This window comes from Panicum virgatum, chromosome 3K (genome assembly GCF_016808335.1).
Source record: "Panicum virgatum strain AP13 chromosome 3K, P.virgatum_v5, whole genome shotgun sequence".
NCBI classification, from domain to species: Eukaryota; Viridiplantae; Streptophyta; class Magnoliopsida; order Poales; family Poaceae; genus Panicum; species Panicum virgatum.
Window position 1 is genome coordinate 11,916,893 of NC_053138.1, and position 15,360 is coordinate 11,932,252.

Consider the following 15,360-nt stretch of genomic DNA (forward strand, 5'->3'; position numbering starts at 1 on the left):
TCACGGATAAAGCTCCAACGGAAGATCTCTGATGAGCATCAAACAGTACAAGCACAGGTCAACCAACCACAATGGCTATCCTAACACAGTTTACCACCTCTTCATTTACTCCATATATGTTAAAACGGATCAAGAGCTGCCACACGGAAGGCAACAATCTAATACTATGCCAACCTGGGCAACCAGCGTCAAGAAGCAAATACCCAGACCTGCCCATCTCGGTTCTCACCCGAAACACACTGAAAAGATACCTCTAGTTTGTACAGCAAAAGGTGCTCGCCAACGATCAGAAGGGCACGGGACCTGAATAAAAGCAGGCAGGTCTCTTCAGATGCAGCCACATCATCGAGGGGCACTGATGCTGGTGTAGGACAGGGTGCTTCAGGAAACTGCAGGGGAGATCATGGCACCATAGGGTCTCCGGACGAACCAGAGCGCATGTGGGTGTCCGTTCCATCCGGTTCCATTGATGAGTCCATGTCTGCTGTATCTGGGAGTGTAAGGATCCAAAGATAAAGAACAGACCAATGAATTATATTCAGTTTTGATACACTAGCCACAGAATGAAATACTCTACCAGATGAGGAGCCAACAGAGTGCCTTGTAAATGAGGAGCTTCTTTGCAGATCTGCATGTGTACATGGTTCACAGGTAAGAAAGGAAACTAACAAGGGCCACAATGACATTTGCATAAAAAGAAAACCATGCAGTTTAATGGCGGTTCATTTAACAATGCATTTATTTGCCGCTATATTTAACAAACCTGCGGATTGATGCAAACCTTTCACCGCTTCAAAATTCTTGTATGTATACCCCACAAAGCTAAGATCTTTAGAATTAAGCATCATCTGCAAGAACATACCAAAATGATAATGAACTTCGGAGTTCAGAGTGAATCAATAAATAATCGCATGTAGTTATTATTAGAGTATATTTGGGATATCTCTCTATAATAGGTATGTTAGGATTGTATCCGGACTCTACCATACCGTAGGAGAGGCTTACCCTCCAAGTCATGTACCCCAATATATACCAGCCTAGGCCTCGATGCAATCAATCAATCATCCATACACCAATTCTATTATTCTACAGTTATGGATGCCCATGGACATATGAAACTGAAATGAACGAAAGGAACCATCCCAGAAGCACCACAGACGATGAAAAAGGCCAATTGTCTTTATGAATATTATGCAAGTTGAACAATTTACCCACCCTAAAAATTTCTGTTAAATATCACAACACTAATAGCCAGTTCACAACTGCGTCATAGTCAATCGCTCTACAGATAATGGTCACTGCAGAGGATTTTTTTTGACATACCCTGTTTTCTATGAGAACAACAATTTTAACAGAATAAAACACAGGAACACATTAACTATGTACTATCATCGGTATCATATTGTTTAACGTCAATACAACAACAACAACAACAACAACAACATAGCCTTTTTTCCCAAGCAAGTTGGGGTAGGCTAGAGATGAAACCCGAAAGAAATAAGTTCAAGGTTCAGGCACATTGATAGCTAGTCTCCAAGCGCTCCTATCCAAAGCTATCTCTTTAGAGATATTCCAATCCTTAAGGTCTCTCTTAACGTCAATGCAATGACAAATATGGTTTAAGGTTAGCTTATGTATATGGTGCATACCTTCCTTGAAGCCCCAGAACCTGGCCTTGCTGGAGCAGGGTCAGACTGCAGAAAAGAATTGAAGGACGTAAATGGCAAGTATAATATACGAATGATAGAAAAAACATAAACAGTTCACTTTCACAAACACGCAGGGCAGCTGCGCGTTATTTCACTAAAGAGAAAGAAAAAAGGTGCAAGGGAGAGGGCATAAAGACCTCAGCACACCTCACACACTCGGGCGCTTTGTGTCACATACACACAGGTGCTTTGTGTCACTCTCTCTCACACACACATGGGCGCTTTGTGTCACTCACACTCACACAAGGGTGCTTTGTGTCACATACACACGGGTGCTTTGCGTCACTCACACAAACACACACGCGCGACCTGAAGCACAAGACCAGGCCACATTCGACCACATGCAGCTTGATAATATGATTAATATCTAACGAACGAGACTGCATCAAACAAACGAAAAAAAAAGATTTGCTTACTTCCTCGAACTTCATGAAGTTCTGTGTATCCAGCTCATCATTTACTTGGGGCTTGAATGCTGCCTCCATCTCATAAAGCTTGTCCCATTGAACTCCTTGAAACCAAGGATGAGCCTAAGAAAAGGATCACAGAAATGATTAAGACAACCATACAAAAAATATAAAATGAGGGAAGCCATATCATCCAAAATGAACATTAGTAAGCAGATCTTAATAATGAGAAATATACCTTTATTTGATCTGCCCCTGCACTGCCAATCCTGTGATCAACATCACATAATAAACGACAAATGAGATCCTTGGCTTCAAGTGATAACTTTGGACTGTCTGGAAATTTCAGATAGCTTCTCCAATGCACAATCTAGAAAGTAAAAATATATAGTCAGCAGAGTCTAGGAGGAGGACAGCGCATCATTACTCAGTGAGTCAGTGTTCATGTTATAACACTTAATCGAGGTTCAAATGTATGGGTTCAGTATAAATTGATGAAAGAGATGAACAGTTGAGGGTTTCAAGTTATATCAGCATCGAGGAAGTTAAGAACAAAAGAAAAGGAACTTTGCTTTAAACCTCTCCATTCATACACGACTCTAAGCATAGTTTTCTCAATATTTGACAAACTATAGCAAACTTGAGCAAATCCATTTGGTGTCATTTCCACAGCTCTTTTTTATTTTATTGACACAGTGCTGCATCTGATTGGGGTGTTTTAGCCATGAAAAAAATTTATGTTCTGACGCAGCAGACATTAATAAAAATCACATATAAAAATGTTAGGTAAAACATAAAATCCAGGAGTTAACTATAAGCTCTGTACTAAGCTGTAATAACAACTAAAAACATGTAACTAAACTATTAAGTGACAAACTTAAAATATGCTCAAAAGATGGAGAAAATTGTTTAGCAGCCAAGATGATAACCTTTCGGCATGTAGTTATTGGATCATCTGAATAAAACGGTGGATAACCAACAAGCATTTCATACATGATTGCACCAAGAGACCACCTGCATGCAAAATAAATATAAATAATGAGATTACAGTAGGTCAAATAAGAGTTATATCTTTTAGTTTCGGAAGATGAAAACAAGAGACAATTAAGCATGTGAATATATTAACTTCTCCATACCAGTCACACTCTACTCCATATCCCTTCTTTAGTAGAACCTCCGGAGCAATATAATCAGGTGTCCCAACCGTTGAAAATGCCTGAATAAACATTTACACAGCATGTGAAGAAAATTATTGACAGTAACTATTTTTAAGAATTTATGATAATGAGAACTAGTGTAGCTAGAGATGCGCTCAATAGAAAGACATGTCTACCAGTTTTCTCCTGTTCTTCTGCCAGTGCTGGAGCTGTTCGTTTGGACTTCTCCACCTCCTACCATTTGCTGTATTGGAAAAAGAATGATCAATGTCCATGGACTCCCTAAGGTTTTCATCAGCCATTGGTTCATCTTCATTCAAGGTTGACAACTTTGAACAATCAATTGGCTTGCACAATCCAAAATCTGACAATTTCATATGACCATTCTTGTCCAGGAGTAGGTTGTCAGGTTTAATATCTCTGTAACAATGATGAGCCAAAATTTTTTTGAAAAAAAGAGAAAGCATACAGAGCACACTAGAAACCATTAAAATCAGATCAAGATGTAACCTGTGAATGTAGTTATGTTTATGAATGGATTCAATGGCAAGGACAGTCTCTGCAATGTAGAAACGAGCCACATCTTCATTCAGAGTATCCACTCGTATGAGGAGGTTCATCATGTCACCTCCAGGAAGGTACTCCATGATAAGGTAGAGGTACTCAGCATCTTGGAAAGAATAATATAGTTTCACAATACAGTGGCTACCAACTTCAGCCAGCAGGTTTCTTTCAGCTCTAACATGCTCCACCTAATTACAAACGTGAAAATATTAACTACAATGAAAAGAAGAAACAAATAAACACACTAAATACTCCATTTTTATAAGGCGCAATTTGACTTAGCATGGTCTTTAAATTGAACTTTACCCCAGATTTTCCTATAGATATTCTTACCAATTAGAAAATCATGATATTTGGAATGTATATTGAAATCCACTTTTGTATCAGTATCGCTACATCATGTTAATAAAGCCTAATTAGTGCTCAACAGTTATAAAGTTCAAAATATATGTTTCCTTGTAGTTTTGGATGGCATACCTCAGTACATCCTTAGTAAACATTATAACAAACACATACAAAAAATAATAAAGCTGGAAATAACATATCAAATCTAAACAACTCAATCCAAATATTACTTTTTGCTAAGTTTCCTTTTATAAATTTTGGAATACATAATTTTTCGTCAATTATATAAACTAAGAAACCATGACAAAGCAGTCTGTCACTGCAAAGTATGTAACAGATTCAGCAAAACACCAAGTAGTTAAACAAAAGGGTCCATGTTCTCATGATGATGATGCCACTGTTACCACATATAATTACAAGTGTCATATCATAGAACATCAAAATAATAAAAATAAATAGTAATTAATTGAATTACCATATATGTGGTAACAAAAAAGAAAAGAAAAGCAACAATAAGTGATGTTAGTTTCCTCTGTCTTACCTGACCCCTAACAAGCATTTCAGACTTCTTTAGCTTTTTCATTGCATAAATGTTGCCGGAGGACTTTTCACGACATAATCGGACCTGTGAGAATAGCAAAAGTTAAGATATCAACGCAAGGGATACGAGGCAGACTATGGAAAACAGCACTTGTACCAAGGAACTGTTACATGTAGCTGAGTGACACAACAGCATATAATGATTATCATGGCCAGAAAGATGGAACTACAGAAAATAAATAATGAGCATGCTTGCAGAAATTGGAATGTGCAAACCTCCCCAAAAGCGCCTCTTCCAATGATAGTCAGCATCTCAAAGTCATCCACACAGATTCTGTGCCTTTTGAGCCTCATGTATTCAGTCTCCTTTCTCTCCAGATCCTTTATTAAGTTTATCTGCTCCTCCCTGGTAACTTGTGAAGAAGCTAGCCGTTGTTCCAAAACCAATCGCCTACAGACGCAAATGATATAACCAGTAATAGACGTGAAATAGTGAAAGATGAAACTTTGAAACGAAGTAATGAACCTGGAAAGGTATTCGTAATTCATAAAAAGGTACAAAAGGAAAGATCCAAAGCCTATTCACATTATCATGTTCAACACCAGTTGTCAGCATGCCACCAAAAGCACACGTCATGCGCTCCCTAAAGGCGAGTAAATGACCATAAGCGCGGCACAAACTTTATTTCTTAGCATCCTCCCACAAACGGCCTGCAACGTTATTCAATAACGGAAAGCCCTATATAAACTAACATGTTGATTCTAATTGACAAGTCAAGCTCAAACAACTCAGACTTGACAAAACCACAATCAGGTTAGACTGCAGCAACTGCACACAACTCAATCCACTGAATGCATACTACAAAATCCCTCCAATCACGCCAAAGCTCGGCAGTAGTATAACCTATTCTGCAGCCAAGTTCATTGAAAGGCTTCCAAGACACTGCAGGTAAATGCCACACAAGAAGACAGATTCGCATCCTCATGTCCAACCTCCAAAACAAATTGTCAGCATGACACCGAAAGCCAACTTATAGCACCCCAGAGTACACGCCACGAGCCATGTGTCCCACCTCCCGCAAAATGAGGAACTGACCATATGTGCAAACCTTGTTTCTTTGCATGCTCCCACGGCCGGCCTGCAACATTATTCCAATAATAGCAAGCCCTTCAAAACCCACCATAATGATTCTACCCAAGTCAAGCTAAAACAATTCGGACTTCACAAAACCACAATCTGCTTTAACTCTGCTGCAGTAACAAGCAACAGCACAATCCACTGAATGCATACTACAAAATCCCACCAATCACGCCCACGCCCCAAAGAACAGCACTTGTAGAACCTAGAGCCACATTCCACAACCAAGTACCATGAAAGGCTTCCAATCAGTGCGGTTCAAATCATGATCCCCCTGTCACCCCCGCAGGAGCATAAGCATACAGGCTCCTCACAGATTGGACACCTCGATTGACTTAAAAAACCCAGCTAAAAGCACAGCTAAGAGCAACCCCCCACCACACCCACGCCCACACACACACCCCAAGCTCAAGCAATTTGGACTCCGCAAAGCAACAATCTACTTAAGGTCCACTGCAGCAATGCGCAAAACTCAATCCACTGAATGCATACTACATCATCCCACCAATCATGCCTCAAAGCACAACACTGGTAGAACCTAGAGCCACATTCCACAACCAAGCACCATGAAAGACTTCCGAACCACATCCAATCCCGCTGAACGCGCAGTTCAAATCCTCATCCCCCAGCACCCATACAGGAGCATCCCCAAACTCTCTCCTCAAGGGTCAGACCCCTCGACTAACTTGACAACCCAGCCAAATGCGCAGCTAAAAGCCTCACTCCCAGAGTCCCCACAGGAATCCAAGCCCGTATAGCACGTGTCGCACACAAAACCTATTCACATCATCCTGTCCAACCTCCAACGCCAAGTGCCAGCATGCTACTGTAAGCTAACGTATAGCACATCAGAGCACGCATCAAGCGCCGTGTGTCCCCTCCCCCTAAAATTGAGGAAGCTGCCATAAACACAAACCTCGTTTCTTTGCATGCTACCACTAACGGCCCGCAGCTTTATTCCGATTATGGCAAGCCAACCGCCATACTGGTTTTAGCCAAATCAAGCTCAAGCGATTCGGACTCCGCAAAGCCACTATCTACATAAGCTCCACTGCAGTGACGCACAACAACCCCATCCACTGAATTCATACTACGAAATCCCACCACTCACGTCCCAAACCATAGCTCTCGCAGAACCTAGAGCCACATTCTACAACCAAGCACCACGAAATGCTCCCGAACCACAACCAATCCAGGCGAACGCGCAGCTGGAACCCTCACCCCTCAGCATCCCCGCAGGAATCCAAGCATACAGAAGCTACCCCCAAACCCTCGTCTCGCAGCTCGAGACCGATCGGCGCGCCCCCACGCGAGATCTATCCGAATCGCACGCGGCCGTACTCTACGAGCTCGGGTCCTCGTCTGATCAGGAAATTTCTGAGGAGGGGTTGGGATTCCAGTACCTCTCCTTGCGCTCCTGCAAGGTCTTCATCTGCGTTTTGTAGTGGTCCTCGATGAACTTCTTCGCGGCCGCGACGCGCTCCATGGTCTTGCTGGACCCCACCGCCGGAGCCACCTCCTCCGCCGCGCCCGCGCCCTCGCCCTCCTCCTCCGCCACCGCCGCCAGCTGCCCAGCCCCGCCGCGCGCCGCGGCCGGCGCCTCCTCCGCCATCTCGCTATCCATGCCCGACCCCGACCCCGACCCCGACCCCAGCCCCAGCCCCGCTCTCCTCTCCTCTCCTCTCCCACGTTCGTCGCTTCTCGCCGCGGCGAGCTCTCCAACTGTTTCCTCTCCTCCTTTTCTACTCGCACTCCCCCGATTTCCTTTTTGTTTTCAAGCGCTTCTCTATGCGCGCACCGCGCAGGCCCGCCTGCGGCCGATCTTTGCTATAGGGTAAGTTCGAGGTCAGAGGCTCAGAGTAAACTAATTGCGCTGTGATGGCGGGTTAAAAAGGCTGGAGACAGCTGTGAGCAAGCTTTCGCTTTGCTTAGCTTGGCAACAGGTATTGCGGCGGGGCGGGGCGGGGCGGCGCGCGGGGGCATCGGAGAGGGGAAGGCAACGCAACGCAACGGAACGGCCGAGCCCCGCGGAACGCGAGGGGGTGTGACCGTGTGAGCCTTTTCCGTTCCGGTTCGCGGGAGCAATTAACTACCGCCCGCCGGTTTTTGTGCTCTGCGTTTCGGGGAGGTGAAGCGCACTCCATGTGACTGTGTGAGGTGTATAGAGCATATTTTTAAGCACCGTGTTCAGAGGGCACCTGATAAATTTTGGGCAACCGACGATTGATTTATCTTGTCTTTTTCTTCCTGCGATCTTCCCTTTCTAGAATTGTGCCCATTCTACGATGCTACAGTAACCTACTGAAGGGAGTTGCCTTGTCCCGAGTCACAAACGATCGAAACAGCATGCTAGACTAGTAGTAGTTTGTAACTCTGCAACGTCCGCAACCTCAAGTTGCTAGATGAATCCGCACCCACCGCGATTCGTTAGACTTCCCGCGCAGTGTAATCTTGTTTAAAGAAACAGAAAATGGTTCTCCTGTAGAACATGTAAGTGTAGTCAGCTATCCATAATGAAGAACGATCCAATATTTTTTTCGTGACCGTATCTGAGCACGTTTTTCATTAAAAGAGGAAACAAAAATATTTATAAAGAGTCAGTTACAGAGAAGTGGAACCAATCACGGTCTTAGCGCACTGAACGATTACATATCAACCGCGTTGCGACCTGGTACCCGGCCTAAAGCACTCGCAGCAACATCTAAACGCCTAAAACTTGCCTGGACCCAAAGAACAATTTCATCAGCAACCCTGAAAACCACATCTTGAACAGTCTGCACTTGGCGGTCGAACGTCCTGTTGTTCCTTTCTTTCCAAAGAAGCCAGCAAATGAGAACCACCATGGAATCAAAACAGTTGCGACCATTCTTTGGAATACCTTTCCTTGCAACCGGCCACCAATCAGACAGATTAGTCGTGTGCATGGTGGGAGCGACCATTTCCCAACATAGCACTGTAGCATCCTAAACCAAATCTCCCGTGAAAAGGGACAACCCACAAGCAAAGTGATCAATGGTCTCCGACAACTAGGAGCATAAGACACACGTGTCATCATTGTGTAGACCATGTCGTTTGCGACGATCAGCAGTCCAGCATCTATCATGTAGTACCAACCACATGAAGAATTTGCACTTGCCTGGAGCCTGTGTTTTGAGGAGGATTTTTGCTCCCTTAATTGGGTGCTGACCCATGAAGAAGAATCTGTACGCGGATGCAGTAGTAGAGATCTTACCTTATCCCGTGTCCACATCAAACAAACATGATCGCTCCGATTTATGTCTAGTTAGGTCCCAAATGCGCAAGTATTCCAGGAGCACTTGCACAGTCAATGCACCTGAAATGTCTTGGACCCACCGATCCTCATGCAGGCCTTGTGCTACTGTTCTCGATTGTTTAGCACGTGTGGGAACAGCATTAAAAAGGCACGGAGCAATATCTTCGACAAATTTACCCTGGATCCACCGATCCATCCAGAAGAGGGCCCTCTGACCATTGCCAATCTCAACATAGATGGAGGCATTGAACATTGCCTCAACGACGTGTTCTGTGCTATCCGGGAGGTCGTGCCAAGGTCTTCATCCTCAGATCGCCGGTGCCAAAGCCATCTCATCCGCAAGGCATAACCGAAACGTTGCAAGTCGACGATACCCAAACCTCCCAAATCTGGCAAACAACAGACTCTAGGCCACGCCAACAAACAATGACCTCCTTTTGCTGCTTGGGCACCTCTCCAAAGAAAACCTCGTCTGAGACCGTCGATGCTAAGAGTATGCTGTCATGGGTACATTCAAGTTTGTTTGCGTCCTGAATTATTTGTATATTATTATGGAGTGACTGCTAATACTCTTAGAGCAAGTTTTATAGCAACGCCTGCTGCCCGCCCACTGCCGGCTGAGAGGCACTCATGATGGTGGCGGGCCCTAGCATTTCAGCCAATAAGAGCAGTGCTAAGTTCTCTCCGCCGGCTGCGGTCGGCGCATAGCGAAACGACCGCATGATTCTCTTACTCCACGTCAGCTCTTCGCCCGCTCCACGCCCTCGAGACACGTGCTGGGGAGAGGACGCCCGACGCGGATTGGTCATTCGGTCCTGCTGCCGCAATGTACCGCCTGGCTCTTCTCGCCCTCTACATGTAATTTTGCAAAAAAACCCTCGATGAAATTGAAAATAGAACCCGCCGTCCCCATAATTTTGCAAAAGACCCCTATCCCTCTCCCCCCTCCCCGGCCTCCATCGCTCCCCCCCCCCCGCAGTCGCCGCCCTCCGTCCCTCCCCTTTCCCGTCTCCACGCCGCCGCCGTCCCTCCCCCTCCCGACCGCCGCCGCCGTCCCTCCCCCTCCCGACCGCCGCCCTTCCCCATGCCACCTCAGCGCGCCGCCCTCCGTGGAGGGCGCAGACGGCGGATCTAGGCCGGCGACATCGAGGCGAAACAGTGGGCGGCGGATTCGGTCCAGCGGCGTCGAGGCGGATCGATGGGCGGCGGATCCGGTTGCCAGCGTCGAGGCAGTGCAGCGGTAGGCGGATCCGGGCGGCGGCGGATCCGGGCGCCGGTGTCGAGGCGGCGGCGCTGGTGTCGAGGCGTCGAGGCGTCTCGCACATCTACTGCGGCCCCACCACCGCCGCGCCGGGCGCTTCCCGCGCCGTCGACGGCCTTCTCCACCCCGTCGCCCACGTCTTGCACATCTACTGCGGCCCCACCACCCTGCGCCGGCCGCCCAGGCGCACGTCGCCAAGCTCATCTCCACCGTCATCGCCTTCAAGGAGGACAACCTCCGCATCACGCGCTCTCCTCCGGCCTCCCCCACCGCCGCCGCCGCCTCCCGCTCCCCGGCACGCCCGGACACACCGGCCCCCCGGCGCCCCCGAAGCCCTCCCACGAAGGCGACGTCTCCAGCGACGGCGGCAGCGATAGCGACTGGGAGGGCGTGGAGAGCACCGAGCTCGACGAGGAGTTCAGCGCCTCCTCCGCCGCGTCAGGAACCAACGTTGTCCCTGGGCTCTACAGGGTATTCAAGATCGCCACCGAGGTGCCCTGCACCACGCCGCAGCCGTCCGCACTCAAGCTGAAAGCCCGTGCCAAGTGGTAGCTTCCAATCCCATCCCCTATCTCCCTTGCCGAATTCGGCTTTGGATTCATTGAATATTTATCTCTCTGTTCACCTGTTCAGCTTTAGATTTAATTGAGGATTCATTGACATGCTGGGATAGGAAGCAAATGTAATATGATACTTCTATCTCTGCATAGTTCAGTAGTCGTAATTGTTATGGATCAAGCTTAATTATGCGCTTAGTACCTAAATTTACTTCTATTGAGTACCTTGCTCTGTTGTGACTTGTGTCCAAAGTGTATCGTCATGATCATCATGCTGCATAGCTCTGCTGTTCTCAAATATACCAGTATGAAGATGTCCTTTTGTGCATTGTGTTTCCAATCATTAGCAAGTACTTGAACTCATATATTAGCATCATACCACTGTGGTTGTTGATTTTAATAGTCAGTTCAGTTTAACATGTATCCATTTGTGATCTCAATATGCCAGGAATGCTTGGCATAAGCTGGGTGCTATGCCTACAGAAGAAGCTATGCAGGAGTACATCACAATAGTTGATGAGCTATTCCCTAACTGAGCTGCTGGTTCAGGCACGGTAAATTCTATATGTCCTTATCAACCACACTATTAGCTGCGATCTATACAGCAATCCTGATGACAGTGTTGGCCTATGCACGGCATCATTTCAGAGAAGGAAAGATGAAGATAGCATGGCTTCTGCATCAGGTTCGAAGGGACCCATGGGACCTGTCTTTAGCAGTTTCATGTATGAGGAAGATGAAGGAAATGAAGCGTAAGTGTTATTTACCTCATGTATGTCTTCTACAGCAGTTAATTCTACCTTTGTGGATGTGACAAGTCATATGAAGTAAGATGGCATTCTCACTGTTCTGTACAGCTTAAGCTGTCTAATACTCTACTTGAGTAACTTAAGGAGCAGATTTTATTTAGGGTCAGCAATTTGTCATTGTGTGTGCTATTTGTGATATTGCAGGAGAGAGTCCTGAATATCTAACTTCATTGGGTGACAGAAAATTAATACATCAGCCTTTCTTCAGTTGAACAAATACTAATATCATGATATATAGCACCTTGCATTAATATTGAAGATATACTAAAATTGGAGCTGGTTAGGTATATGTAGTTTCAGTACTCTCATGTTAATAAATTTCTAAGACTAATAAATTTTGAATATATTTCTAAGACTAATAAATTTTGAATATATCTCATGGCATCGTGGGGCTTTGTTTCTTTCTGTACACACATGCCTGAAAGTTTTCTTATTTTGTGATGAAAGAAGTCAAACATCGGCAATATTTGGTGACAGATTTTTTCATGTTACTGATTAGTTGTCACAGGTCCTCCTGAGGATTCTTCTGCTCATGGAATTTTGTTACAAACACAAAATATCATTCATGGAGAATCCCTTTTTCGTTCCAGTATTTTGGGACCTCATGAAAGAACTATAGGTCTTTGCCAACAAAGCTTCCTTTGATTCTAGCTGTATCTTTTTTTTAGGGAAATTGCAACTGTATCTTTGCCAAGACGAGATAATACTACTGTTCTATGTATATATAGCCGAGTGCTGTACAGTTCAATTATTTTTTTGTACAAGTCAATTGTATCATATAGCTGACTTCTAAGCATATACTGATATACCGTAGAGCATATCTTGTGAATGAATAATATCTTTAGTTGGTAAATCCAAACTTTTGCAACTCCTTATTGCAGAGAGCCCAACCAAATGCAGGTGCTCATCCTCTACGGGCGCGGCGTAGCGCACCAATCTTCCTAGTAGTTAGTACTAGTACTAGGGTCTGAGAGCAACTCCAGCCGAGTGACTATCCGGGTTCCTATCTGACCTTTTAGTCGCTCTGGGCCAAAAATCACCCTCCAACGGGGCGACTATCCAGGCGACTAAAATTGGTAGCCCACCAAATTTTGGGGCAAAGCCCACAAATCTGGGTCCCTCTATCCCCTCTCTTCCTCTCCCTCTCTTCTCGCGGTGCTGGGCCTGGGAGCGAGGCGGCGGCGGCGCTTCTTCTCCGGCACCTCGCCGACGCACACGTCCTCGCGGTGCTGTGCTCCCCCGCCGCCGTGGTGGAGGTGTCGGCGCGGAGGATTGGGGAGACGTGCGGCGGCGGCGTAGATCCGGTGAGCCAGACCAGCGCGGCGCGGGCCTGCTCGCCGCTGAGGCGCGCAGCGAGCTCGCGGCTGCCGGCGCGCGCGGAGCTCTTCCAGGTGCCTCCCGCAGCCGGAGTAACCAGTGAAAGCTGCTAGCTGACGCGGTCGGATCTCTGAGCTTTCGCTCGCCGTCGGTGAAGGAGAAGGCGACGGGGACGAGCTCGGCCACAGCGGCGCACCACCGAGCTGGTTGCCGTAGTTGTGCAATGTGAAGGCCGCCGCCGGGCTGTCGAGGCGATGAGCCGCCTGCTGGTACTGCCGGTGCAGACGCACGCTCGCCTGCATCCTTTCGAGAGCCGACGAGGCGAAGTAGCTGTGCTGCCAGGCTGGGCTCGTGAGGAGCTGGAGGCGCGGCTCCGCCCTCGGGCGCCGGCCGCCGCCGAGCAGGCGTCGCTTGAGCTTGGTGTTCCAGTGGTTCTTGACGTCGTTGTCCAGCAGGAGCGGGTGAACAGGATCCAGCAGGACATGAACCTCGGCGGCGGCGGGCAGCAGCCTCGTGTTGTCGTCGACGGCTCCGACGCTCACCAAGCTCGAAGAGCTCAGGGCCTACCTGCACCACCTCCAATCGGAGAAGGCCAGTTCTGATCGATTCTTCACATTTAATTTGAGCTCTTATCTGAAGGAGGAGTTGATTCCTGAATCCTGATTGATTCTTTACGATAATTATATTCTTGTTTTGAAATTTGGCAGGAGAGCTGCACCAGGAAGGTTGCGGAGCTCATGAGCTTGTTGCAGTCTTCGTCCTTGGTGCTCGGCATGGATCCCAGGGAGATCACCGCCGCCCGCCGCGGCGACGAGCATGCCGGCGACTTCAGCGACGCCGCGATCGCGAGGCTGGCGTCGGAGATCGAGAGGCTGAGGGAGATCAAACGGAGCTGGATGGAGAAGCTGCAGGACCTGGTGGCGAGCATGCTGGAGCTGTGGAACCTGATGGACACGCCGGAGGAGGAGCAGCGGCGGTTCCAGGGCGTCGCCTGCAACATCGCTGCGTCGGAGGACGAGATCCCCGACGGTCTCCGCGACGGCGTCGGAGGAGAGGCGGCGGCGCGCTGGCGTCTGGCGGGCGGCGTGGGGCGGCGGGCGGCGGCGAGCGAGCGGGAGAGAGACGGGAGCGCGTCGGGAGAGAAGACAGGAGAGAGATGGGGCCCACTGGTCAGATGGATAGAGGCCCTATTTAGTTAGTTGGGCTGGAGCACACCTCTTATTTGGCCCTCTAAATTTTTAAAACTGGCCCTCAAAATGAAATATAGAGGCCCATTTTTAATCAGTCCACTAGAGTTGCTCTGAGGGCGGAGAACGACACGACACGCCACGGCCATGCTCATGTCCAATTGTCCATGTGGCGCTTCGTTTGTTTTGTTGCTGAGTACTAGTATCTTCACGAGAATCGCTTGTTTGATTGTTTCTCCCTCCCTTCCTCCGGTCCTCACATCACAAGTCATACTGGCATACTGCCTTCCTGTGAAGCTTTGGTTGGGCTGGGACTTGACGAAAGCCATGCGCGCGCACTGGAGAAGAAACAAGTGAGCAGACCAGGCCAGGCACTTGCGGTCCAACCGTCCAACAACCTGTGTGATGGGGCCCATGACGATAACTGTACTGAACCTGTTTCTTCCGCGGCCGCACACAATCCGGTCAACGGCCATGCACGAGTCGTCGTGCGATACTGCGATGGCCAGAGCACTGGACGAGAGAGCTTGCTGCAGGGGCCGCCAACCCCTGTGTGTGTGTAACGGCACGCCGAAATCAACCTCTTGCATTGGCTGGTCACGGAACTGTCAAGATCATCATCAGTCTCCATCTCTGTTGTCAAGGTGGTCTGTCAGGATCAGTGATCTCTTTCTGTTGCACACTGGCTCTCAGCAAGGAAGCACGCACCCAGTGCGCGGAGGACGAATTAAAGCTAATGTATGGCTCAGCTAGAGTGCTAGACTGATCAAGCTCCAAACCTCAACTGACGGTGGCAGTGAAGTAAATAAAATACACAGAAACGGAGTAATGATCAAGCTCCATCTTCACAAGAATCACCTGTTTGATTGTTTATCGCGGCATGCCGTTTATCCCTCCCTTGTCCCTTCCTCCAATCCTCCCTCGATCCTCACATCACAAGTCATACTGGCTTCCTGAGAAGCTTGGTTGGGAAGAAGAGAGAAGTGAGCAGGCCAGGCCAGGCCAGGCACTTGGGGTCCAACAACCTGCAGCAAGCCCACAATACTTAAAGGGGAACGTATTAGGTCCAAACTAATCTCTCTGTGCAAACTATGA

The 15,360-nt window shown here is 47.7% G+C and overlaps 2 protein-coding genes across 3 annotated transcripts; one reads left to right on the top strand and one right to left on the bottom strand.

The window, feature by feature from the left end:
• Positions 1-7,816, bottom strand: LOC120697617 (serine/threonine-protein kinase 38-like). 2 transcript variants are annotated; one of them, XM_039980893.1, is made up of 13 exons: positions 7,264-7,816; positions 4,999-5,173; positions 4,724-4,807; positions 3,784-4,025; positions 3,450-3,693; positions 3,253-3,332; positions 3,046-3,130; positions 2,355-2,486; positions 2,126-2,239; positions 1,650-1,694; positions 764-848; positions 578-628; positions 1-481 (listed from the first exon to the last, which is right to left on the bottom strand). In XM_039980893.1, the coding sequence occupies exons 1-13, from the start codon at positions 7,482-7,484 to the stop codon at positions 402-404; spliced, it is 1,638 nt and encodes a 545-aa protein (XP_039836827.1). In that variant the 5' UTR covers positions 7,485-7,816; the 3' UTR covers positions 1-401. The 2 variants fall into 2 exon arrangements, with proteins under 2 accessions (XP_039836827.1, XP_039836826.1); XM_039980892.1 differs by having other exon boundaries at positions 1-490; positions 7,264-7,814.
• A 2,283-nt stretch (positions 7,817-10,099) lies between these two features.
• Positions 10,100-14,364, top strand: LOC120697618 (acyl-CoA-binding domain-containing protein 1-like). The gene is made up of 3 exons (XM_039980894.1): positions 10,100-10,943; positions 11,401-11,506; positions 11,601-14,364. The coding sequence occupies exons 1-2, from the start codon at positions 10,333-10,335 to the stop codon at positions 11,486-11,488; spliced, it is 699 nt and encodes a 232-aa protein (XP_039836828.1). The 5' UTR covers positions 10,100-10,332; the 3' UTR covers positions 11,489-11,506; positions 11,601-14,364.
• Positions 14,365-15,360: the final 996 nt, after the last annotated feature.